Source organism: Sinohyriopsis cumingii, chromosome 18 (assembly GCF_028554795.1).
Source record: "Sinohyriopsis cumingii isolate HCF-2022 chromosome 18, ASM2855479v2, whole genome shotgun sequence".
NCBI lineage: Eukaryota > Metazoa > Mollusca > Bivalvia > Unionida > Unionidae > Sinohyriopsis > Sinohyriopsis cumingii.
In genome coordinates, this window is record NC_142978.1 from 79,908,110 (window position 1) to 79,933,868 (window position 25,759).

The 25,759-nt window shown below is 35.2% G+C and overlaps 1 protein-coding gene across 1 annotated transcript in view; it reads right to left on the reverse strand.

Moving 5' to 3' along the window:
• LOC149777142 (uncharacterized) overlaps positions 1-25,759 on the reverse strand; it is a 263,171-nt gene that overhangs the window by 152,626 nt on the left and 84,786 nt on the right. Inside the window, exon 6 of the mRNA XM_089941376.1 lies at positions 24,299-24,409. Within this exon, the coding sequence (XP_089797502.1) occupies positions 24,299-24,409 (111 nt within the window). The remainder of the gene's footprint in view (positions 1-24,298; positions 24,410-25,759) is intronic.

Genomic DNA, 25,759 nt, shown 5'->3' on the forward strand with positions numbered 1-25,759 from the left:
CATACGTATAAATCTGTGTAATTTTGCATGCACAAAAAATGCTTTTCTGTTGCTACTTGAAGGACAGGAAAGGCATCCTATTTTGTTTATTGAACGATCATTGTACAATGAGTCTTGAAATTTATGGCTTGTATCAACCATGAAATTTTAAACAAAATGTATATACTGTTATTTCAAGATACATGTACCATATATAATCGCTTACAAATCAGACCCAACTTCAATCTGCATAGATCCACATCTGCCATTGCTTAATGTGCTAGCAGATCTGGGTCTATGCAGTTGTTTGGAATAATCAAATGAACAACAAAGATCCTGAACTGCCAGCACATTTTGAGAGGGTAGATAAGGGTATCTGTTATTTGTAGTAGGACCTGACTTACAAGCAAGTATATATGGTACTTTATTTTTATGTGTATCTTACAAATCATCTCATATTCACATTTTTCTTCACACTGGATGTTTTGTTATGATTAAGAAATGACTGCAGGAAACATTTATGTCACATCTTAATTATGCAATATTCTGAGGTGTTCCTTTATACCTCAGTGCTGTGCAATGACCCAGAATTTGATTGCTCTTCATTTGGAAACCAGAAATGTCAATGATCTCAGCCTGAACTGAGTGCAGTATATACCACTTATAAGTTGAGTCTAACTGCAAACTGCACAGACCCAGATATGCTGTCACATAATGTGCCAGAAGATCTGTGTCTGTGCAGTTAGTTAGGAATAATCAGTAGAATGAACAGCATAGACCCTGATCTGTGGGTGCATCTTGCCACGGTAGATCAGGATCAGTTTGATGTGATTTAAAAAGCCAGTGTATCTGGTATGCTATTATAGGAACATAAACACTAGCACCTTTACAAAGACAAGATATAATCAACAGGCCCTAAAAACAGCTCTCAAACTCTGTATTACAAAACTCATTTGGAATCATTAAAAAAAAAGTTTTTAATATATGCCAATATATAATGCGAAGATGATTAGGAAAGAGCACTATCCAGATAGTGTGCCAGCTGCTCATCAGTTATGCTGTTTGCTTGAAATCACAAGGGACCACCTATTTTAATGGGGGCAGAGGTTGGTGAAATTTCTGGCCCACAAGTACATTGAAAGAAATTGTTGTTGTTGTTGTTGTGGGGTTTAACGCCATTTTTCAGCACACGATAGGCTATGCATGGCGGCTAGTATTAATGGTGGAGGAAGAAACCGGGAAAACCCCAGGAAGATCCACCGACCCACGAGAAGCTACTGGCAAGCTTTCTCACATACCCACATTAGCCAAATCCTAGACTCGAACCCACGCAGACAGAGGTGAGATGGCAGTGATCAGTAACGAAGAGCGCTTTAGACCACTCGGCCACACAGGGGCCCCTTGAAAAAAAATACTCTTCCTTGTATTTGTAGAAGAAAAAGACCAAATTCTATCCAATATGATAGTTCAGAACAATCCTCAGGTAAAAGAAAAAAATAATCCTGGTTTAAAAGAAAATGCTGGCCTTAAATAGCATCATAACACTATCGCAATGTATGCTGATTGGTGTTTTAACGTCAAACCAGCACATGGAGTGCCAAGCCAATGGAAGTATAATGTCTTCATCAGAGACACAACATGGCAGCCAACCCAGGATAGTCTGAATAGAGTACAGTCCTGCAACCTGCATAATCCATTCTAAACACTAAGTAACAGTGGACTGTGAAGTATGCAGTAGAATTAGCTGGTCTTGGTGATAAAGACTATGGACAGCCTTGTGAAGTTGTGGACCTTGGAATTGGGTGGTCACAAATGTCACATGTGCCAATTTCTGGGATTGTACCAGGACAAACCAAAGTGCAAAGCAAGTGTGTAACCACTGCACTATCTAGGTCCATCTCTCTATTCAACTGTCAAGGTATACATGGTGTGAAATCTGTATGCCTGATATATTGAAACATTGTATGATTTTGAATATAAAATAATTTCACTTTTGCAGGGCCAAGATCGTCCAAAGAATCTGCATTATAGTCTCTGAGATACTCATTATCCAAGGCTCCAACAAATTACGAGAAACAAAATTCATTGGTTACATCTTTCATGTCAAAATGAAGACACACACATATCAGATATATAAAACAAAGAAATGGACAACATTTGTAATAACAAGAGGTAAAATAACCAACCAAAAGTCTACAGATGTGGGGGAAAAAATAACATCAGTACATCCCTAAATATATTCAATGGTTACTCCAAAAAATTTCCACAGAAGAAAATGTGAAATTATGAATTTGAAAACAAAGCTCACCATGGACATATTTCCCTGACCATGCTCATCCATTTTGAAACTGCCCTTTAAGGATAAAAATTTGCTTGATGTCTCTTTGACTTTTGAATAAAATTTAAATTTTCCCATATTTATTATAAATTTCCACAATTTTCCTGAAAACAAAACACTTCCCTGAATTTTTTCTGATTGATTGGAATCTTGTTATCAATCCTTGCCCCTGATGACCCTGAGAATATGTCTGTCTCTATTTCTTTGTTAAAAAGTTCATTTTGCCTCATAACAATGTGAAAAATTTGAACAAATACCATTTGGAACTTATCATGCATACAGGCAGGACTCACAAAGAGACCTATAATGGCAAACAAAATACTTGGTAACCATTACCACAAGAAAATGTCAGGAATGGTCACACATACCATAAATTGTCCAAAAACAGGGGATGAAACTAGATATCTATTGTTGCAGAAGTATGACACTGTCATAAAGATGTGATATTTGATTCAACTTTTAAATGCACCCATATGCTACCTTGAATACTGCTTTTTAAAAAAAAAAAAAAAAAAAAGACGACATTCCTGAAATATCAGAGAAGCATAGCAAAGAGACAAAGAGACTCCTCCTTTTATCCAGATGAACCCTGGTTGCAATAAATGGGAAATTATAAACAGTTTTCACTCAGTGAAGTAGGTCCTTACTCTAAATGTATTTCATATACTCAACAAGCTTGTATTTTCTTCATCAATACTTTTCAAACTCTTTTTAAAACTATGGTAACCTGGTCACAAAATGGTTCAAATAAATGGAGAACACTAGTCTTTCAAAGATGAAAAAATACCGTCTGACTCTGATGAACAGAAGCATGTGTGGTTTGTATGCCAATCTAATGCAGATATTCTACAATAAAAAAAATATATATTAATTTTAAGTTTGATGGGAAAACTAATTATTGATCCGATCCCTTTATAATTATGAATATAGCCCCATATACACTGACTCATCAAGCATGTTACATGAGTGGGACAGCAGTCTATACACACTGGTTCATACAACCATTTTGTGAGAATGGGACAGCAGCCAATACACACTGGTTCATAAAACAATTTTATAAGAATGGGACAGCAGCCCATACACAATGGCTCATGCAGCCATTTTGTGAGAATGGGACAGCAGCCCATACACACTGGCTCATACAACTATGTTGTGAGAATGGGACAGCAGCCCATACACACTGGCTCATACAACCATTTTGTGAGAATGGGAAAGCAATCCATACACACTGGCTCATACAACCATGTTGTGTAAATGGGACAGTGGCCCATACACACTGGCTTATACAGCCATGTTACACAAATGGGACAGCAGTTCCCACCCAATGGTTTATACAACTATGTTATAATAGTGGGACAGCAGCCCTCACACAATAGTTCATACAACCATGACATAATGTTGGGACAGCAGCCCCCACATAATGGTTTATATAACCATGTTATAACAGTATGACATCAGTCCCCTTATATTGAAGATTCAGCAGAATATTTTTTATACCTTGTACCTTGTAACCCCAGGTATGGCACAAGAAAAATGAAAAGATAAAAATAATGCCAAAATCATCAATTTCTTTGCCTGTCCTGCTTCACAGACAAAAAAAAAAAAGAAATTAAGTTGATATTTTTGTTCACTCCCTTAAATAGTCAAGATCATTTTTCATCACACAGGTGAACTGTAACCCTATCGTACAAGGTAAAATGTTATACTAAAAACATTTTTTGTAACATTCGTAATTTTAGAGTGATGTCATTATTCAGTCTGCATTGTTTTTGTTGCAATTTATGTTTTGCTTTTCAAGTTAGATTATGTTGCGAACAGCAACAGTAAGTATCAATTTTTATGCTAATTTTATGTTAATTTTCAAAGATATGGATTCACCATGGTTTAAAAGAAAAACGTTTCGAAATTACATTTCTCGTGTTGGGTCAGATTTTCTTTTTTGCTCTTTATTACCAGCATCGGTTGCTCAATAATAACTATGGGGAATGCCTCCATTAAATATTATTCAAGTGAATGAACTGTTCTGAATAGACAGCTACATGTAAAATATTAAGCAATCTCTTTTGAATAGCCAACTACATGTAAAATATTTAAGCATTCCCTTTCAAAGAAGTCATTTATCTTTTTCTAGATCACAATTATATTTTTGGCAATAATGTCTCACTGAATATGTGATCCATCTGTGAGTTTTCCTGGAAAAAAAACTTGGTACTGTAATACATACTGTTTATTCATGATTTCCATCATGTTTTGAAATGAAAAAATTCTCCATCATAGATACATTTACCAGCTTACTAGGGGCCCCGAGTGGCAGAGTGGTCTAAAACGCTCTCCATTACGGATCAATGCCATCTCATTTCTGTCTGCATGGGTTTGAGTCTAGGATTCGGCTAATGTGGGTATGTGAGAAAGCTTGCCAGTAGCTTCTCATGGGTCAGTGTTTTTTTCCGGGGTTTTCACCGGGTTCTTCCTCCACCATTAATACTGGCCACCATGTATAGCCTATTGTGTGCTGAAAAATGGCAAAAAACCCTACAACAACAACAACCAGCTTACTATCCAGTGGAGAATTTTTCTATCATAGATTAACTTACCCTCTCCCTTCTCATAATTACAAGTACAGATATTTCCATATAAAGTGACAGTACCTGCCTTAAAGAACATATCTATATAAAGAAACCTTTCCACAAAGGACATTTGCAGGAATACTAAAAATAATCCCTACATATTTGTCTTGAAAGGATGCTTAATTGTGTCCAAAAACTTTTTTACTTGCACTGTATATAAAGAACATAATTAAAAAATGACAGTATCAATCAACCCAAAAGATGAATTTTTTCCATCACTGTTCAAAAGTTTCCTTTGAATAATAGTATTTTAGACTTGACTTTGTTTGATAAAGATATCTTCAGACCAAGAAAACCAGGAGTTATAAATTCATCGGGTATTTTCAAGGTTAATTACATGGGGTATTTTCAAGGTTAAATACATGGGTATTTTCAAGGTTAAATACGTGGGTAAATGTGCATATTTAGCATACCAACTTCGTATAATTTTAGCAATTTTATCACTGAGAAACATACATTTTTGGTATAATTTTACCCTACCCCATTAATGTGATACCTGCTTCCATGCTATGCTATCTAAGCATGGATAAAATTAAGCAAGGTCTTTTATTTCAACATGTCAAGAATGAGGAATGTTCAAAATAAAGCACAAAAGGAGCAATCAGATTATTTCTGAAAAAGTAACATTCCTAAGTCCATCTGTTCACTGACATTAGCAATACATCCTTAGTATAGTACTGCATGTACAAAATGTTGGCTACTAACACCTATCCACGTTTCAAATATTTACAAATGGTCATCGGTGTTTCAATCATGCATCATCTATATTTCATAATATTTGCAAATTTAGCAACAATAAAATGTTAGAAAGTCTGTTTTGCTTCAGAATTTGAGTTCACTGCATAATTTGACTTAAATCATGTCAACAGACATTTCAGTGATTTGAATCTATCTGCAGAAATTCTAGTATCTGACTGGAATCTGCCAAAAGAAATTCTAGTATCTGACTAGAATCTGTCAAGACAAATTCTAGTACCAGACTGGAATCTGTCAAAAGAAATTGTATTATCTGACTGGAATCAGTCAACAGAAATTCCTGTATTTAATAGTGCATTCTAGAAATTATGATATTTATCATAATATTTAGCTTTCATAATCCTGATTATTGCAACATATTCACAGCATAAAATGTATTACTATACAATATGGTTGTGAAAATTACCTCAGCATAATGCTAGTTGAATCTTGAACACAAGACCTCAGCACAATGCTAGATGAATTTTGAACACAAAACCTCACCACAATGCTGGATGAATTTTGAACACAAAACCTCAGCAATATGCTAGCTGAAACTTGAAAAAAGGCCTCAACATAATGCTGTTTGAATCTTGAACACAAGACCTCAGCACAATGCTAGATGAATTTTGAACACAAAACCTCACCACAATGCTAGATGAATTTTGAACACAAAACCTCAGCAAAATGCTAGATGAATTTTGAACACAAAACCTCACCACAATGCTAGATGAATTTTGAACACAAAACCTCAGCAAAATGCTAGATGAATTTTGAACACAAGACCTCAGCACAATGCTAGATGAATCTTGAACACAAGACCTCAGCACAATGCTAGATGAATTTTGAACACAAAACCTCAGCAAAATGCTAGATGAATTTTGAACACAAAACCTCACCACAATGCTAGATGAATTTTGAACACAAAACCTCAGCAAAATGCTAGATGAATTTTGAACACAAGACCTCAGCACAATGCTAGATGAATCTTGAACACAAGACCTCAGCACAATGCTAGATGAATTTTGAACACAAAACCTCAGCAAAATGCTAGATGAATTTTGAACACAAAACCTCAGCAAAATGCTAGATGAATTTTGAACACAAAACCTCACCACAATGCTGGATGAATTTTGAACACAAAACCTCAGCAATATGCTAGCTGAAACTTGAAAAAAGGCCTCAGCATAATGCTGTTTGAATCTTGAACACAAGACCTCAGCATAATGCTAGAAGAATTTTGAACACAAGACCTCAGCAAAATGCTAGATGAATTTTGAACACAAGACCTCAGCATAATGCTAGCTGATGCCTCTGCCATCATCATACCTAAGTCTCTGCAGGTGAGACAAAAGGTATACTTAAAAATATCAATAACCATTCAATAAATGGGAACTTGAATTATCTGTATCATCCAGAAAGTATTTATAGCCAGATTTTGATCATTATTTTTAATTTGTTAACTGATAAAATTATCCCTCCAAAATTGTTATTCCATGAGAAAATAATGTCATTACATTTGTGATATGAACTACAATATGAACTTGCCTGTATTTGTGTACTAGATATAATGCATAATGTCAGAATGTTAATCAAGACAAATTAAAATTTATATGACTACAGAGAACAATACACAATTTCAATACTTACAAGCTCTAGGACAGCACAAAAGGACTGTAACACAGGTACAATCCTTTAGATTACTTATCCTAATGAATTAATGACTAGCTCTTAACACTCCCTCTGCCGAAAGATGTCATCAAACACACCTAAAGCTCTCTGTGACTGAATCTGCTTTAACTGTAATGCTTGAATTACACTGGTTATACTGTCTGTGGATGGAAATTGTGGAAGATATAAAATGACAGCCCACCCATCCCCAACATTCATATCCATTGATCCAGGGTTATCATAAAATTGACACCCATGTACCTCCTTTACAGCTGCCCCAGGTGGCAAATTACATCCCCAACTAAAGCTATGACTAAACCCAGTGATAAGATCCTTACTTCTCAACCACCACCAACACCTTTAAAAAAAACACTTTTAGCAATACGCTGTCAGTCTGCCATTTTCACTCTGACACAAAAAGCAGATTTCTCAGATTTTCAGAAGTATAAATTAACAATATTTTTTGGATTTATTAAAACTTTACTCATGAAAACATTTCAATGGCTACAGATGTTTACGAGTCTCACCTGAAAGGTAGTGAGCACTCAGATGGGTTAATATACAACCAGCAAAGCAGAACCAATGAAACTCTATGTAGAATTGATACCTATATATCCCCTGGCTGACTCCAATGTAAATATCTGCACTCCTAATACTAGAAAGAGATATCATATTTTCAAAAACCTCTTTATCTTCCATCATCAGATGTCTTGCTAAATTTTGTCAATTTCAGGAAAGATGTATAACTGCTCCTGTGGCCTAGTGGTTAGAGCGTCTGCCTCGGATGCAGGAGGTCATGAGTTTGATCCCTGACAGAGTTATATCAAAGACTTAAAAAAATGATACTAACAGCTGCCTCACTTGGCGCTCAGCACTAAGAGATTAGTGTTAGGACTGGTCGGCCTGGTGTCAGGATAATGTGACTGGGTAGGACATCATGCTACATGTCTGCGGCATGATGTCCCAGTGCTAGACATCACTTTAAACTGCCACAATGCAGACATCATAGTGATATGACTGAAAAATTGTTAAAGCTATGTCATAAATCCAAATCACACACATACACACAAATTTTGTCAATTCCAGGAAAGATGTATGACTCATAATTATAACTGTGAAGAAAAATGTGCAGAACATGGAAACTACACATCCTTCACCTTGAAAATGTGACAGACCACTCATATTCAGCAAGCAAGACCGATATCTCACTATCTTAACAGACTGTAGCGTCAAGGTCATGCATGATACACTAAAGTTAGTGGTATTATAGAAAGGTAGACAGATGTAGCTGTACAAAGATACCAAATAATCTGGAATTTCTAGTTGCACTACAAAATACAGATGGAAAAACCTCATTTTTGTAACCGATTTATTTTCTACCCAAAATCTGCCCGTGGTCGGAATCGATTTTGTGTCCGGATTTTAGATTTTTTGGTCTCAGATCTAACGCAGACTGGTATGAACTGTAAACAATCAGTGGAACCTTTGCAAAAAGTAGGATCAGATGGGCATTTGGAATAAAGAGTGGTCTCTATATGAAAATAATGGGTCCGTTAAGCAAAAAAGAAAAATTAAAAAAAAAAAAAAAAAGAACTCCAACTTTTTACCCTTCTCCTCATGCGCGAGCCAAATAGCCAATGAAAAATGATGTTTCTAACACAACTAGGCAGTATGTTATTGGAAGATCACCTGGAAATTGGTGTTTTAGGATGTATTAAGAAATAGCTTTCAAAATGTGTTTCCTACTCGAATTTCAGAAGAAAATGAGAAATAACTCCAGGGGTTAATGTGTTAAAACGAAATTCTATCAATATTTGATCAATTGTCTTTACACATTTTATTTTTTTCACTAACTTGTACTGTTCCCAGCTTTCAAATAAATGTTCTCTGCCCATTTCAGAACTTCATTATCTTTCTATTACTATCTCATGCTGTAGTTTGTATTATTTGATTGTGTGAAAGTGTATGGCTCCATAAAAAAGATTGTTATTACAATTTATCTCACTTGAAGAAAAATGAAAATTTGTTTATATTTTTTACAGCTTTAATCATTGCAGTTACTGGAGGTTGAACGACGAGAGAAAAAAATTCTTAAGATTCTTTTATTATTGATTTAGATTGTTGCGTTTCTATTAATGTTCATTATATTTTTCATGAAATAACTTGAGTTACAGCTAGGAAGGATATACTTTTTCAAAATGCACAAATGTCATCCACGCTTGAACAGATAGGTGCATGTCCGAGTCTCCTTGATGATTATTTTTATTTTATTTCCTTGAATGGTTGGAATTTTTAGAGCATCCATTTATTATTGACTTGTAGAGTATATTCTTACAAGCAGTCTCTTTTTTTAAATCATACTGTTTGCAATTTTACATCCAGTCACATGGATCAATATTTATTTAAAAGGCAAACCGAAGTAATAGGACGGAATCTGTGTAATAATTGGATCTTTTAAACTTACATATTTGATGCAAGGAAAGTTAAACAGAATTAAACTAATTTTAAGATGGCTGTTCCAGATGAATTTGCTTGTGGCAATCAGAAATGTTGTCTGAAGACCCCAACAAATCTGAATATTGTACGATATTTACACCCAAATATGAATAAATATTCCATCTGCATTAATTACACTCCTTTATCTTTTTGATAGCTAATGTAATTATTGCTTTGTTAAGTTCCTCTGAATACATTAATACACTGTGTTCCATTTTTTAAAAAAACTTTTCTGGTTTAAAGTATTCAGCATTACAGATCAGCTGACGTATCGAACTTGTGTTATACTTTTCTTATAGAACTCGTGTTATAACTTTCTTAACTCATGTTATAAATGAACTATGAGCCTTGAGAAAATAACAGAGAAAGAATAAATGCAAATTGCTGAGATGGTTTTCATTAAAGTTATGCTGCCAAAAATGTGCAATAAATGGTTAAAATTGGAGAGCAAAGTGAAATGCTCCAAAACAATGTATCTGAAATTATGGATAAATTATAATGAATCTATATCATCTGGTATAATCTAAATACGGACAGTGTATTTAATTTAATTATTTGATATCATTTAAGTATGGACAGTAATTATTATTTAATTATCCGATATAATGTAAGTATGGACACCGAATCTAATTATCTGATGTAATGTCTATAATTCTCCTAGTATGAACAAAAGATGTTAGACACATATCATTTTTTCACTGGTTTAACCATAATGATCTGTAGTACAGCTAAGATTCCTTCCAATGTTGACTTTATGTTTCGCTAACCAAGCATAAAACAATGCAAAATTCTGAACTATCCGGAATGCATACTGGACATAAGGGAGATAATTTTAAGCGCTATGATCAGCAACTCCATTGCAAACCATGAAACCCTCTATATATGACAGTTACAGGACCTTACACTTCTGCCCCAAGGTTAAATATGTCAAATTAAGAAATGGGGGCCATAAACCAGTGTCCTCAGTTGGAGGTGTTGGCTATAGCAGGTGTCATTGGATGTCATATACTTTTAGCTTTTTCATTGTTGAAACACATGAGCAACAAATCTGATTTATGGTACAGTATGATCGCCATTGTTAATAGTCTTTACATCAACATCACAACATATGTATGTCAGCCACTTATTTAATATTCCTCTTCTAGGTAGGAATTAGTAACACATGGGTAATGGGGATTATTGACAAGTGGGCCTTAATGAGGTGGAACATAGGTGAAGGCACACAGTCTTGAACTAAGGTACAGAAACTTAACATAGCCATGATCTCTAAACTCCATAATCTGCTTAATTACACTAAATACAGACAAAACATGAAGTTAGGTCAAGAAAGTCACTCGAATAAACGTTAGTCTGCAAAACCCACTTTTCTTTCAGACAGAATAATCCCGATCTTCGACATTCGGATCCCAAATTTAATAGGCTTCTCTCTCACTGCAAGTGCCAATGATCAACACAGTCAAGCCCAGGTCTGTGATGCAGAACTCAGGTGAATATTTAGAAACCATTATCCTTCTTTCAGCCACTATGACCTTGACCACTGACCTTATGACACTGAAATCAATAGGGTTCTTCCTCACTGCAAGTGCCGATGATCAACACAGTTAAGCCCAGGTCTGTGATGCAGAACTCAGGTGAATATTTAGAAACCATTATCCTTCTTTCAGCCACTATGACCTTGACCACTGACCTTATGACATTGAAATCAATAGGGTTCTTCCTTACACCAAGTAGAGTTATCCAGAAAGTTTGGTGGTGGTATATGCTTTAGAACTGAAGTTATCATGCAGAATAGGGCAAGTAAAAGAACAGAGACAACAGACAGTCATTGCATTATGTTTTACCAAAATGGCTGATATATGAAAATTCCACTATACAGCTAGTATGCCACATATTATGGGCTTATTTAAACTATTCTGTTGTTTGTTTAAAGCCTGACAATGAAAAGATTCATAAAATTCCCCTAGGAATGGTCGTATGTCAGTTTTAATTAGATTCATTTTTGGGTCAAAGTGGACTTTCTAATGACACACAAAGAAAGCTTAATGTCAAGAGGCCCCAGGTTAAATAAAATGGGTCACCCATTTTGTCCCTTTATGCTACTGAATGAATTGCTTTATAGCACCGACAATAAAAACTAACCTGATCCCATAGAAGTTTACCATGAAAAGTTACCTGTATAAAAAGAGTTAAGCTTCAAATATTTAATTAATGTCCACTCTAAGTCATATACTTGCTCCACAATTTATACTTGACCTCTTTCTCGTCCATTAATTTTAGATTTTTTCCTTTCAGTCTCAGATCCTGTTACACGTGTGAATTGACCTAAGTCAACAAGGAAAATTTTTACATCAGCAGTCTCTCAGTGTATTCAATTAAAATCTTCTCAGATCATGAATATTTTAAATAAAATTAGTTAAACTCAGTTATGGAAATTTAAGGCAAAACCTACTGATCACACCTTTAAAGCTTTGTTATAACAAGTATGCTTTTGCGTATATAAGCATAACACTCCACAGAGCAGGGTGTGCTGCCCATGAACAGTGTTTATGCTTAACTCTATATGCCCGTGTGCCACGTCTATGCATCGCCAGGTGAAGTACCAGATTTCCAAGCTTTGTGACATCAACATCATTCTTGATAAACGAAATCAGGTGGTATTACAGAAAAGGAAAAAGATGAAGTTCTACAATTATACAATATACTGTAGATTTTCTACTCACATTAAATCATACAGCAGAAACAAATAAGTTTTGAGATACAATGTTTTCTTAGGCTGGTTGAAAATAACTGGTTTTGGAACCAGACTTCATATCTGGATTTTAAACCTTTTTTCCTTAGTTCTAAAGCAGGTCAGTCCAAACTGCACACAAACTTAAGAAACTAGTTTGCAAAAAGGACACTTTGAGATTCGGAGTACATTTATAAAGGAACCAGGACATAAAAATCATGTGCTCAATAAGTAAAGCAAATTCAATTTTCACCATTCTGCTGACATGCACAGGCACAACAGCCAGCTGAAAACATCTTTTATATACCTATACATCTGAAAAAGGAAAATCTCATTGAAAATTGATGTATTTGGATGCAGTCAGATTTAATCCCAAAACATGTGTTTCCTACCCACATTTTCAGGTCAAAATCAAAAGATCCTCCATGGAAAAAAGAGTTAAGCAGGCAAGACAGAAAACACAGGTATACAAAAAGGATACAAACATTAATTCATGTACTATTATATCAAAGTTTGATTTCTAAACACACATTCTGATGCTGCTAATATCACCATTACACACTGCAGAGGACTCGAGTCTATCAATATGCAAACTTCAGACATAAAGGAACAAGTTTCAATAAAACTGAACAGAAAAAAATACCTTCCCACCCATGATTTTCTTCAGGACTTGACGATTTGTCCACTCTCTGATGTTAATGATATATGACTTTCAAGAAACTTTAGTTTAAAATCCTAACAAGAATGCCATTGCCAGAAGTTAAGAATGCCATTGCCAGAAGTTAAGTGATGTCACTGCCAGCAGTAAAGTAAGCCCAATGCCAGCAGTAAATTTATCTCACTGCCCGTAGTAAAGTGATGTACATCACTGCCAGCAGTTACAAAAGCAATGTCACTGCTAGCAGTAAAGCTATCTCACTGCCAGCAGTAAAGTAAGCCTATTGCCAGCTGTAAATTGATGTCACTGCCAGTATTAACGAGATGTCACTGCCAGCAGTAAAGCGTTGTCACTGCCAGTAGTAAATTGATGTCACTGCCAGTAGTAACGAGATGTCACTGCCAGCAGTAAAGCATTGTCACTGCCAGCAGTAAAGTGATGTCACTGCCAGTAGTATAGCGATGTCACTGCAGCAGTAAAGCAATGTCACTGCCAGCAGTAAAGCGATGTTACTGCCAATAGTAAAGCGATGTCACTGCTAGCAGTAAAGCCATGTCACTGCCAGTAGTAAAGCCGTCACTGCCAGCAGTAAAGCGATGTCACTGCCAGCAGTAAAGCAATGTCACTGCCAGTAGTAAAGTGATGTCACTGCAGCAGTAATGTCACTGCCAGCAGTAAAGCCATGTCACTGCCAGTAGTAAAGCCGTCACTGCCAGCAGTAAAGCGATGTCACTGCCAGCAGTAAAGCCGTCACTGCCAGCAGTAAAGCGATGTCACTGCCAGCAGTAAAGCGATGTCACTGCCAGCAGCAAAGTGATGTCACTGCCAGTACTAAAGTGATGTCACTGCAGCAGTAAAGTGATGTCACTGCCAGCAGTAAAGTCATGTCACTGCCAGCAATAAAGTCATGTCACTGCTAGTAGTACAGTGATGTTATTGCAGCAGTAAAGTGATGTCACTGCCAGCAATAAAATGATGTCATTGCCAGTAGTAAATTGATGTCACTGCCAATAATAAAGTTATGTCACTGCCTTTAGTAAGAGAATGTCACTGCCAGTAGTAAAGTGATACCCAAACAATTTAGATCAACTGAAAACTTACTGCATGTAAAACCCACAGGGTTTGGTAACAGTCTGGTAACAGTGATCCCAAACAAGGGTTTGTATATATTCAGTATTGACAAACATGGAAGGAAAATAAAATCTTACAGAAAACAACTCAAATCTAATTATTTTGCTAAACCTGACAGTAAGGGTGAATCAACTGCTAAGCAACACAGGCATAACATTTCACACTTATGTTCAAGTGCCTGAAATTGAAGTCTACATCCTATGTTTTTTTAAAATTGAAGTCAAACATTTAGAAGATGTTTCAGGAAATGACTAAATGCACCTGACACTCTTAAGTAATTATAATATCTCAGGTGTCATTGGTTTTCCCACCATTTTCAAGACATGTAATACGGACCATGGAACAATGATTTTTTCATGCAAAAACTTAAACTAGATTTTTTAACAGTTAATTCACAATAAATTTACAAAGATAATAGTAAAATAGTTGTCTGGTTTCATTTTGAAGTCTAAATCTTTTACAAGATGTAGTTTTCAAAGTGCATGAGCTATTTTTAAAAGCTCTAACCTGGAAATTATTGCACTAGATGCTGGGAATAAAGCCAAATTCTAGCCCCCAAAACAGGCCAGGAAAAATTATGCAGAGTAATTATTCCATTTTCCTGTGCGTTCTTTAAACCTGATCCGCTGAACTATCACTTCGGGTACTGATTATCAGATGCGAAAGAAAGTGTCCATCGATTTACATCATAATTAATTTCAATGCAATCATTTCCTACAATCTCTTGATTTATAGTAAATACTTTCATATTAGATCATTGGTCATTATAGCCATCAATAATGTATCATCAGTCAGTATCACCATCAATGATACCATTATTGTCGCCATCAGTGATGCAAGTATTCAGTGTGAAAAAGTGAGACATTCTTTAATTCTTTATGATTAACTCACCAGCTGTATCAAACATGAAGTAATCCTGAATTAACCAGAAGTTTGCTGCATTGCATAAGTCATAAAATCATGCAGCTTGATGACTTAAAGGACATGTCTAATAGTCAGACTAAAGTACGAGAGCAAATTATGTAAAATGTAGTTATGGTTTTTGTTGTTGCACTTTTTATAATGCACTGCCAATGTTTACATGCACTCATTCCATTCTGAGTTTAGAAAAAGCCACAGCCTGGAACACTGGCTATGATCTGAATGCATTTCTTCACAAAGTCCGCGAGTATTTCATTTTTTAAATTAATAAGATGGTACAAAGCAAGGCTTTGATAATGAATGAAGTAAATTATTTTTTCAAAGTAACAAGACAAAAAGGAAAGATTCAGGGTAAATATAACAGAAAACTATCTCTATATTTTCCATGAGAACCATGAAATGACAAATATTCCGCTTTATCATTGAAGTTTAAAGATTGGAATTTCTAATAACCTTCAAAACCTATCCCTGAAGTCTTTAAAAAATACAAATTTACCTTACTGTATATGTTCACTTATAAGTTGAGTCAAACTACAAAGAAAGATCCTGATCTGCTGTAACAAACTGCACTTACAGATTAGGTCTATACTGTATCTCCTACTGATGACTCCTAATGAACTGCACTGATCCAGATCTGCCAGTGCATTATGTGAAGGCAGATCTGGGTTTGTGCATTTTGCAGTTGGACTTTTCTTATGAGTGAGTACTTACATTATTAGATTTAGAATCTACGAAAATGTACTAGTCTTTAAGAGGCAGAAAAATTCAGTATTCCTGATTTTCTTCCTTAAAATTCAGGGTCAGATGTAATAAGAGATGAGGTTTTATTTGAAAAGACCAGAGAAAGTAGTTAAGAACTCTCAAAGCAATAACTCTATTTCAAGTGGAGGCGATCAAAGGAAATTTGAGAATGCACTTGACTATCTACAGAAAAGTGTCATAAAAAGATCCCAATGCAAACTTGTAACATCGTTTAATAACCCATAAAAATGATGAAATGTGTTCATAAAAAAAAAATCAAACAGAAAAAGTACTGGTAAAAAATAATCGCATAACATTTCTATCTGTACATTTATTTACTGTTATCATGCAGATCCCCATGTCCAAGATGGCTGAAAACATATTCAATATTACAGGTTTTGATCAATGAGTGTAGTGTGCAAAATAGGAATGTGATGAAAAATTGAAATTTTTAAGATCACAGTATCTATCTAAATCAAAAAAAGGTCAATAACAAGAGGACAAAAGTGTGTTTGACATCATCCACCTGTCAAACATTGGGCTAAAATGTTGCATGCAGTAACAAGGCAGTTTGCCCTGGGTTGAAAGACATGTCAGGATAATTTCCAACAATCTGGCAGAAATAAGTAGCATTTGACATGTTGTTTAACCCTTTACCTCATACAGCATAGTGACAAAGTGCAGCATGCTATAAATAGAACAACTGTTACCTAGCCGACCACATACGCATAGGCCTGCCTGTGAATTGTTAAGCAATGTAGTGGTGTTACGTTTAACAGCAGTTTTAACCATTTTACGTTCTAGGGACACATCTATTATATGTGGAAAAATTTAAGAGTAAAGTCCGATTGTTATAGCTGTGTAATTATTTTTCATGGAAGAATATTTTATGTGCTTTAAAATCGAGAGAGAACTCATTCACCGTCATGTCAGTGAGGCCGCGTGACCGACCGTAGCTGCCATTTCCCATACTCTAAATTTACATGTTTTTCGTCTGCGTCTACATCACTAAGTCATCTGAATTTGATAATCAATAAAAACTAATTGCTGCTTACATAAATAACAGAGCCTTTACCTAAGTTATTGAATCTTTCGTGGTTGTTATTGTAATCGTGAAAACTTCATACGTACTGAATGAAATCCGCAGCTGCCATTTTGGAGAGTGATGATTATGACCCAGTTACTTTAAATAGCAGATATCGACCAGTGCATGAATAGCGACCACGTGATCTGACATAATTGTCATTCGCAGAAATGAATGTAGTATCTAATAGGTGGGTTTTCCCCGAAGGTGGCGCTATGAAAACTAGCTCAAAATGGCTGATGTTTACAAAAGGTGCTTCTATGCGAATCTTGAAGAGGCGTCAAAAGGCGCTTCCATGCGAATGGAGTAGGGGTGTCCAAAGATGCTTGTATGAGGTAAAGGGTTATCTGTGTTTCTACTTTCAGTACTTCTGGTGATTAGACAGTTTTGCAGAGAAAGTCATTCTAGAAAAAAAGATTGAAAACAGAATTTCCATATGGAACCCACCATTGCTAGAGGAGCCATTCCAAAAAAAGTACATGTACTGATAAAGCGTGTGCTAGAAACATTCCTACCAATTAAGTTTGATCAAAATTAGCCAAGCCATTTTGTAGAACAAGCGAAATAAAGGTTTTCCATTTTGGCTGCTACTGAAGCCACATCATTGCTAGGGAGCCACCCTGAACATACTTTTTGTATAACATCATCACACGAACATTCCTATCATGTTCTACTGAAACTTGTCCAGCTGTTTTTAAAAAGACAGTTAAAAATAAGTGTTGATCAGCCTCTATTCTAGAACTGAAATTGAATATATCCTATGTCATTAAACTTGCAGGCCATTATAGCAAGCATTCAAATTTTTTTAGTAATTTTTGGACTTTACAAAAGTCTTGACACAAGTAAAACCCAATTAAAGTATAATTTAATAGGCATCCTTTTATTCGTATTTATAAGAATTAGATTTCAGAAATTTGACAAGTATGTATTTGTATGTGTATGTGCATATATATATATATATATATATATATATATATATATATACACACACACAAACACACACATATACGCACACAGTAGTCATTCTTGAATGTCTCCCCTGACCAGTGGACACCTGCTTCTTACAGCCAAAATCCCTTGGCATCGATGAATTTGTATTCAAAAGTACCCCTCAAGAATGGCAACCCCTCTAATGCGACCAGCAGTCAGCATATTAGTAAAAGCAATGTAAAATGTTCCCCTCACCAGTGGCCACTTTTTTTTTCTTCAAATGTATCCAGAACCAATAATTAATTCATATCGTGACTTAAGGTAAGTAATTATTAACTCTATTGTAGATACATGTCTCCCAATGTCAAGTTTCTATTACTGAAAGAAGTGTTGACTAAAGTAAACATAACAGTAAGATTAATATTATATCATTGTTTATAAAAGCCAACGTTTACGGGAAATGGGCTTAACAATGTTATGATAGAGTTTTGGGCTCCACACATCTGTCGAGTTCTTCTCTGATGATTACAACCAGACGTAATGTCAAGATCATAACAGGATCAGCATAGGCTAAAAATAGATTTTGTGCATTGACACACACACACACACAAACACAAAAATGGGGTACCAGACAAAGATCGAAAAATCATGTGACAACACATTATAGCTTCCTTTACAAAGAAGGCATTTCGTCCACTCGACAAAAGTTTCGTCTGCATAATTAAATCACATACAGTTAGCAACATCCAAATAAATCATTACCAAACATTAACATGTCATCACATAAACAGAGATGTATTATTTTAGAAGAAAGTCGGTTATTCTACTCAATAACATCAGGTGAGGTGGGGTGGGGTGGGGTAGGGGGACTTGCTGAACAATTTTATGCAGAAAAGACTCAGATAAATAACATTGTAACTGATAAGGAGGTTATTCAGCAGCAGTGGGAAAATAAAGTAAACGGAAAGAGAATTATGTATACCAAGATTTAAATGATGTTTTTAAATATTTTTGCAATGTGCATGACAACAATACCCACTCGCATATCATGCTTACATCAAGAATAAGAATTATTAATGTATATTTAGTTGAAATAAGTCTATTATTATAACAAGAAGAACCCTTTAATAATTAATGTTACTTTTAAATGAAGATATTCAAAGAAGATATTAAGTGCTTTGAAGCATGTAGCTTTCTTACTGCGTACATTACATATACTTCTCACAAAAAATTTAGTCCCGGTCTGGAAAGGCCACCAGTCTTATAAGGCCACTTTCCCGGTGCAGAAGGGGTGGCCATATAAGAGGGGGACAACTATATATATATATATATATATATATATATATATATATATATATATATATATATATATATATATATATATATATATATATATATATATATATGCACAGATAATCTGATTAGATTTAATGCAATTGTAGCCATCATTCACGTTTTGTTAACAAAAAATTATTTTATGTGTCTTTTCTGAGGGTGGGGGTGTTTGTATGGCTGCAGGGGGACAAACATATTTTACAAACATAATGCAAGTAAACTGAGAAATAAAAATGTTGAAGAGTTCATTATTGTGTAACAAAATTATCAGTAGTGATCTTACACAAATTCAACCTATGAGGAACACTGCATTCCCATCCCCAAGTGGCCGAGTGGTCTAAAGCGCTCTTCGTTACGGATAACTGCCATCTCACCTCTTCTCGTGGGTCGGTGGTTCTTTCCGGGGTTTTCCGGGTTCTTCCTCCACCATTAATACTGGCCGCCATGTATAGCCTATCGTGCTGAAAAATGGCGTTAAACCCCACAACAACAACAACAACAAAAGCATTCCCATCCAATCACTATCACATCCTGAAATTACCCTTGCTTTGTAATACTATCATTTTTTGTTGTTGCTGAAATGATGACAAATAGTTTAACAAGCCAGTTAAATGATCTGACAGGCTTACTGAGACCTAAGTCCTACAGGAATTTATATGAGACAGTATCATGTCAATAAATCCAAACAGCCAGCAGAGGGTGATATTCTGAATTGCCATTATCATTCTATATCTGATAATCAGACAGATGGAGGCCTGGTGTAAATGTTAGATATCTATACCCTGAATAAGCGAGTTGAATGAAGAACAGCATATCAAAATACTAAAAGGAAAATGGTACAAGGATAAAAAAAAATTACTTGAATAAGAGGCCCTTGAAGGCCTGGATTTGTTCACCTGGCTCATGCAAGACAAGGTTCATATGTGCCGATGTCACTCATAAGCAAACCAATCCATGACCTTAATGATGCAAGCTTATATACCAAGTTTGATCAAAATCTAATCAGAAACGTTGCCTATAAAGTGGAACAAATGCTTGGTACATCAGATGATAAAATACCTCATAATCAAAGTCATCCTTGCTCAAGATGATACATTATAAACTGATCAATGATACATTATCAACAATCTGATACAGACATCTGTATCATCTGCAAGTGTTTTTCAATTCCATATCCATAATGTCCCAAAAACTGACACAAAGTTATATATAACCACACACAAGCTCAGTTCTTGAGAAGTTAACATTAGTTGTAAAATGAACACAAGGGTATATCGTTTAACTAGAGTTACTAACAATGTTTGTGTCGCAAAGGACCCCACTCACTATAACTGGCTTCATAGATGCTAAAACTGAGTAACTTGTATTTCAAGAAACCAATGTTAAGAGAAGATGGGTATTTAAGGGCCATGACTCCTGAAAATGATGACACAGAATGCTGGAAATCCAAATCCTTCAAGGTCTCATCAATACAAGCAAAACGTATTTAATGATATAAAGCCATATTCTAGTCCTAAATGGTACAGACACATAACACTACCAAAAGTACAGCCAAGTCCAAGAAACAATGTTCACATCACATTCCATCAAAATGTGTTGACTGTTTGTCAGGCAATGTTTATTACAAGCAACATTTCATGTAAAGATATAAACTTATTTGACAAGGGCTCTAACACTCTCCAAAACAGTGTAGATAAGACAACATCCATAAAAGGCACAACTACATCTGAGAGATAATTCTCTTCCCACATTCTATCATAAAATGTTGAATATTTCTCAAGTTCTGCTGGTTGCAAGTAATGTTCTTAGTTGTGATAATAAATCTGCATGACAAAGGTCAGAGTTCAATCCATAATGGAGTAGACAAGATTAAACCCATAGAAAGCACATGAAAGTCTATGAGACAATATTAGCATCCACCTCAGAAGCAGAAGGTTATGAGTGGGTTTGAACCCTGACCGAGTCATGCCAAAGACTTTAAAAAATGTTACAAACAGCTGCCTTGCTAGTAGCTTAGCGTTAAGAGGTTTGCGTTAGGACTGGTCAACCTAGTCTCAAGATAATGTGAATGGGTGGGACATCATGATACATGTTTGCGGCATAATGCCCCAGTGCTAGACATCACTATAAACTGTCACACAGCAGACATCATAGTGATATGACTTAAAATTGTTAAAGCTATGTTAAAAATCCAAATCAGTTGGCAGTATAATTGATGAACAAGACAAGCTGATATAGTGATATTTTAGAAACCTGTAACTAATCAAGTTGATTAGAATACAGAATTTAATAATTAGATATATCAACATTAACACATGGTCCAGTGCATTTAATAATTAGATATATCAAAGTTAACACATGGTCCAGTGCACTTAATAATTAGATATATCATGGTTAACACATGGTCCAGTGCATTTAATAATTAGATATACCAAAGTTAACAATGGTCCAGTGCATTTAATAATTAGGTCCAGTGCATTTAATAATTAGATATATCAAAGTCAACACATAGTCCAGTGCATTTAATATTTAGATATATCAAAGTTAATACATGGTCCAGTGCATTTATTGATTAGATATACCAAACTTAACAATGGTCCAGTGCATTTATTAATTAGATATATCAAAGTTAACACATGGTCCAGTGCATTTAATAATTAGATATATTAAAGTTAACAATGGTCCAGTGCATTTAATAATTAGATATATCAAAGTTAACAGTTTTTATCAGAAGTTATTACATCTCCTTTGAATCTTTTTATATTATGTTTAAAAAATATATGGCTGCTACATTAATTTCAGGATAAAATATCCAAGAAGAACCATTAGAATTTCAGGAACTGCCAATTTAAGAGTGTCTTTTAAACCTACATTTATCATAGATATGATCATTAACTTGGCAGTCACATGTTCTCCATTACCACCTGTGTGATGTGATGTGATTTGGATTTTTAACATAGCTTTAACCATTTTTCAGTCATATCACTACGATGTCTGCAGTGTGGCAGTTTACAGTGATGTCTAGCAGTGGGGCATCATGCTGCAGACATGTAGCATGATGTCCCACCCAGTCACATTATCCTGACACCAGGCCGACCAGTCCTAACACTAACCTCTTAATGCTGAGCACCAAGCGAGGCAGCTGTTAGTACCATTTTTGTAAGTCTTTGGTATGACTCGGCCAGGGATCGAACCCAAGACCCCCCACATCCACCCGAACTATTTTATTCTATAAAAAATCAAAACTACAAGGAAAAGAAAAGCTTTACATCTTGTCAAGTGCATCAAATGAAATTGCTACCACTACAGTTGAATGACTACAGAAAGAATAAAGTTAAGCCTCCTGTTGCAAAATAAAAGCATCTGAAATACAAAAAATATTTCAACCCAAAAGAACAACTTAATCCCGTCTAATCTTAGCAACTGCGACTACTAAGAGCTTCATAAAATGGCAAATTACACTGAAGACTGATCATGAAATTGTCTTAACAATAACAATGTAAACAATGAAAGAATGTTACCTGTAATTAACACCTTGGCATCTTACCTGTAATTAGCACTGTAGTATGCTACAATTATCAAGCAGATATCCAGCAAGTTGCTGCTCCCTTGATAAAATCTTTAGCTAACTAGGGGGTCAAACCAAGCCAAGAAAACTGATAAAATGAATGTCATCATGTGAGAGCTCCACAAACATATTACACACCTTACACAAAGATATAAATCAGAAAATTTGTAGTGTAAAAATTTTCAGATGAGTCCTGCCATACCTCTCTAGTGTAATATTACAAAGTATGTCAGCAGATGAAAGGTACACCCTGAGTGTCTGGAAAGATTTGGGACAGTTTCTGGTTCAAAAATTTATTGCACCACCCATTAATTACATTCAATGCCTAAGCGATGTAGCAGATGTTGTAGTGTGGTGAAACTTTCCCACTCCGTTACCACTAAATATTTTATATCCCTGCTCATTGCAGCCCCCAAAAATTGTTATGCCTTACCTTTGAAACATTTTATTTTGTTAATTGCCAAGCCCAGCTTAAATATCTGATCTCGTTCATGGTTAGATTAGACAGGTTCCTGCACAGACAGGTTCCTCCATATACTAACTTATATAAACTGTAAAGTTTTCAGTTCTTCACACCTGACACTTTGAACCACATAGTTAAATAGTAAAACAAAAATTCAGCATAAAGTTGCATCTCACCTGCTCAGCCAAGGTATATTGCTAACACCATCAAAGGCAATGGAGCATGAAAAATTGGTTACTGTAACTTCATTTTGCCAGGGATGAGCAGCATACTCCACAATAAATACATCCATTAGTTTCATGACTACACAAAGCTAAATGCAAAACCTGAACACTGATACCTACACCAACAGCATCAATAACATCATCAGAAAAGTGTCACCTATATATTGCCTATGCTTTGCTGTTAGGCCAAAAATGCAACTTCTGAAAACAGTTTTGCAAATCCAACTGGTGTTTGGTTCATTAATATTTAATTGTATATGAAGGGAATCTCAATATATGCAGTTCCTTACAAATTTATGTCTAAGAATGTTTTGTGATAAGAGTTAGACAATCTTTTGTATTAAATAGAAAAACAGAGCCTTCTAAATATTGTACTCAGATTTCACAGAAATATTTAAGGAAGAGAAAAGGGAACCCAGATTACCTGGCAAAGAATCATTGACAAATTCTAAAGAAATAAGACTTTTCATGGGAAGATTTAGAAAAGGCAGAAATAAATAACAGGTAAATTGAGGACCATGACACATGTCCAGGGTGGGAGAATGTGAGTGAATGACTGCACCTGAGGGAGTGCCTTATATCATGAGTAAATGAGAGGGCAGGTAAGTAGACAGGTATCTAGACTGGTAGGTAAATAGTGTTCCCTCACTATACAGCTCCTCAACATACTGCTGCCCCTCTTAAAATGTAGAGCTAAAACCCCCTCCTCCTCCCATGAGCCAAAATTTACCTGCAGAGCAACAAAATCCATAGTTTCTCTGTATATGATGACTTTTTCATCTAATAACAAGAGTAACATGAATGATACATAATACAACTGCCATATGGTTACTACTTCTCTAGATAAATTTTTAACCTTGATCTTTCACCTTTTGACCCCCAAGTCAATGGACTTCTTCCTTATCACAAGTGAAAGCCATAACAAGGTCAAGGTTTGATATGAGGAATTAACGTCATTATGCAGAAACTATTTTTCATCCTTTAGTCACAGTAACCTTTGATCTATTGACCACCAAAAGTAACCTTTGATCCATTGACCACCAAACTGACAAGCTTTTTCCTTACTTCAAGTGCAAAAGTCAATTGCAGAGATTGGTTTAGGTGTGTGATGTAGAACTAATGTTATTGTTGTCAGCCAGTAACATTGACCTTTCACCTTTTGAGCTAAAATTCAATAGGGTATTCCTTACCACAAGTGCAAGTCTTCCTAAATGTCAAGTAATAAAAAATGAAAGTGAATTCAAGCTGTTGTTTAAAAATGATTTTTCTTCTTATAATCACAATGACCTTAAATTTAACCTTTTGACCATGAAATTTACAGGAATCTTTGTTACTCAAAGCACAAGCTATCCACAAAGTTTAGTAACTACAGATGGTGGACAGCTTGAACTATTGTAGGGAAATCATTTTTCATATTTCAGTCACATTGACTTTTGACTTTTTGACCCCAAAATCAACAAGTTTTGTGTTCTAACACAAGTGCAAGCTATCCACAAATTATGGTGTTCATATGTGGTGGACAACTCAAGTCATTGTGAAGGCATTAAAGTTGTAACAGACAGATGGATGACAACAGAACATGATATGCTCTACAGTAATGGCAGGCACTTAAATTTTTTTTTTTTTAAATTGTCCTTATATTTCTCCCTTTGTCTAACATATGCCAACATTAAATCTGAGGTTGCCTTTTACATTTCCTGTTGACTTGCCTACTTTGAAAGTCAGAACCATCTGAAGAGTGACATTATGAGTGAGTCAGAATTGCACCTTGGAAAAATAACCAAGCCCAAATGGATGGATAGACGATGACAAAACCAATGTAAAAAACAGTTATATTGTTGAGTGGAATATGTCGCAAATAAATTGACAACTTACAATTTGTTCTAATTAAATCTATACAAATCAATAAAGGTTGATATTTTAAATTCATTTATATGATGAATCAATGAATTCAATTATACATCACATACTGATATAAAAGCCGTTCAGAATAATTCACAATATCCCATAATATGTTAATTCCGTGTGTCTGACAAATAAACAATTAAAGTTAAATCCACATTTTTGTGATTTAAAATAATCTATAAATGTCACTATCTATCTGTCATCAAAGTCACCAAGCCAGAGACT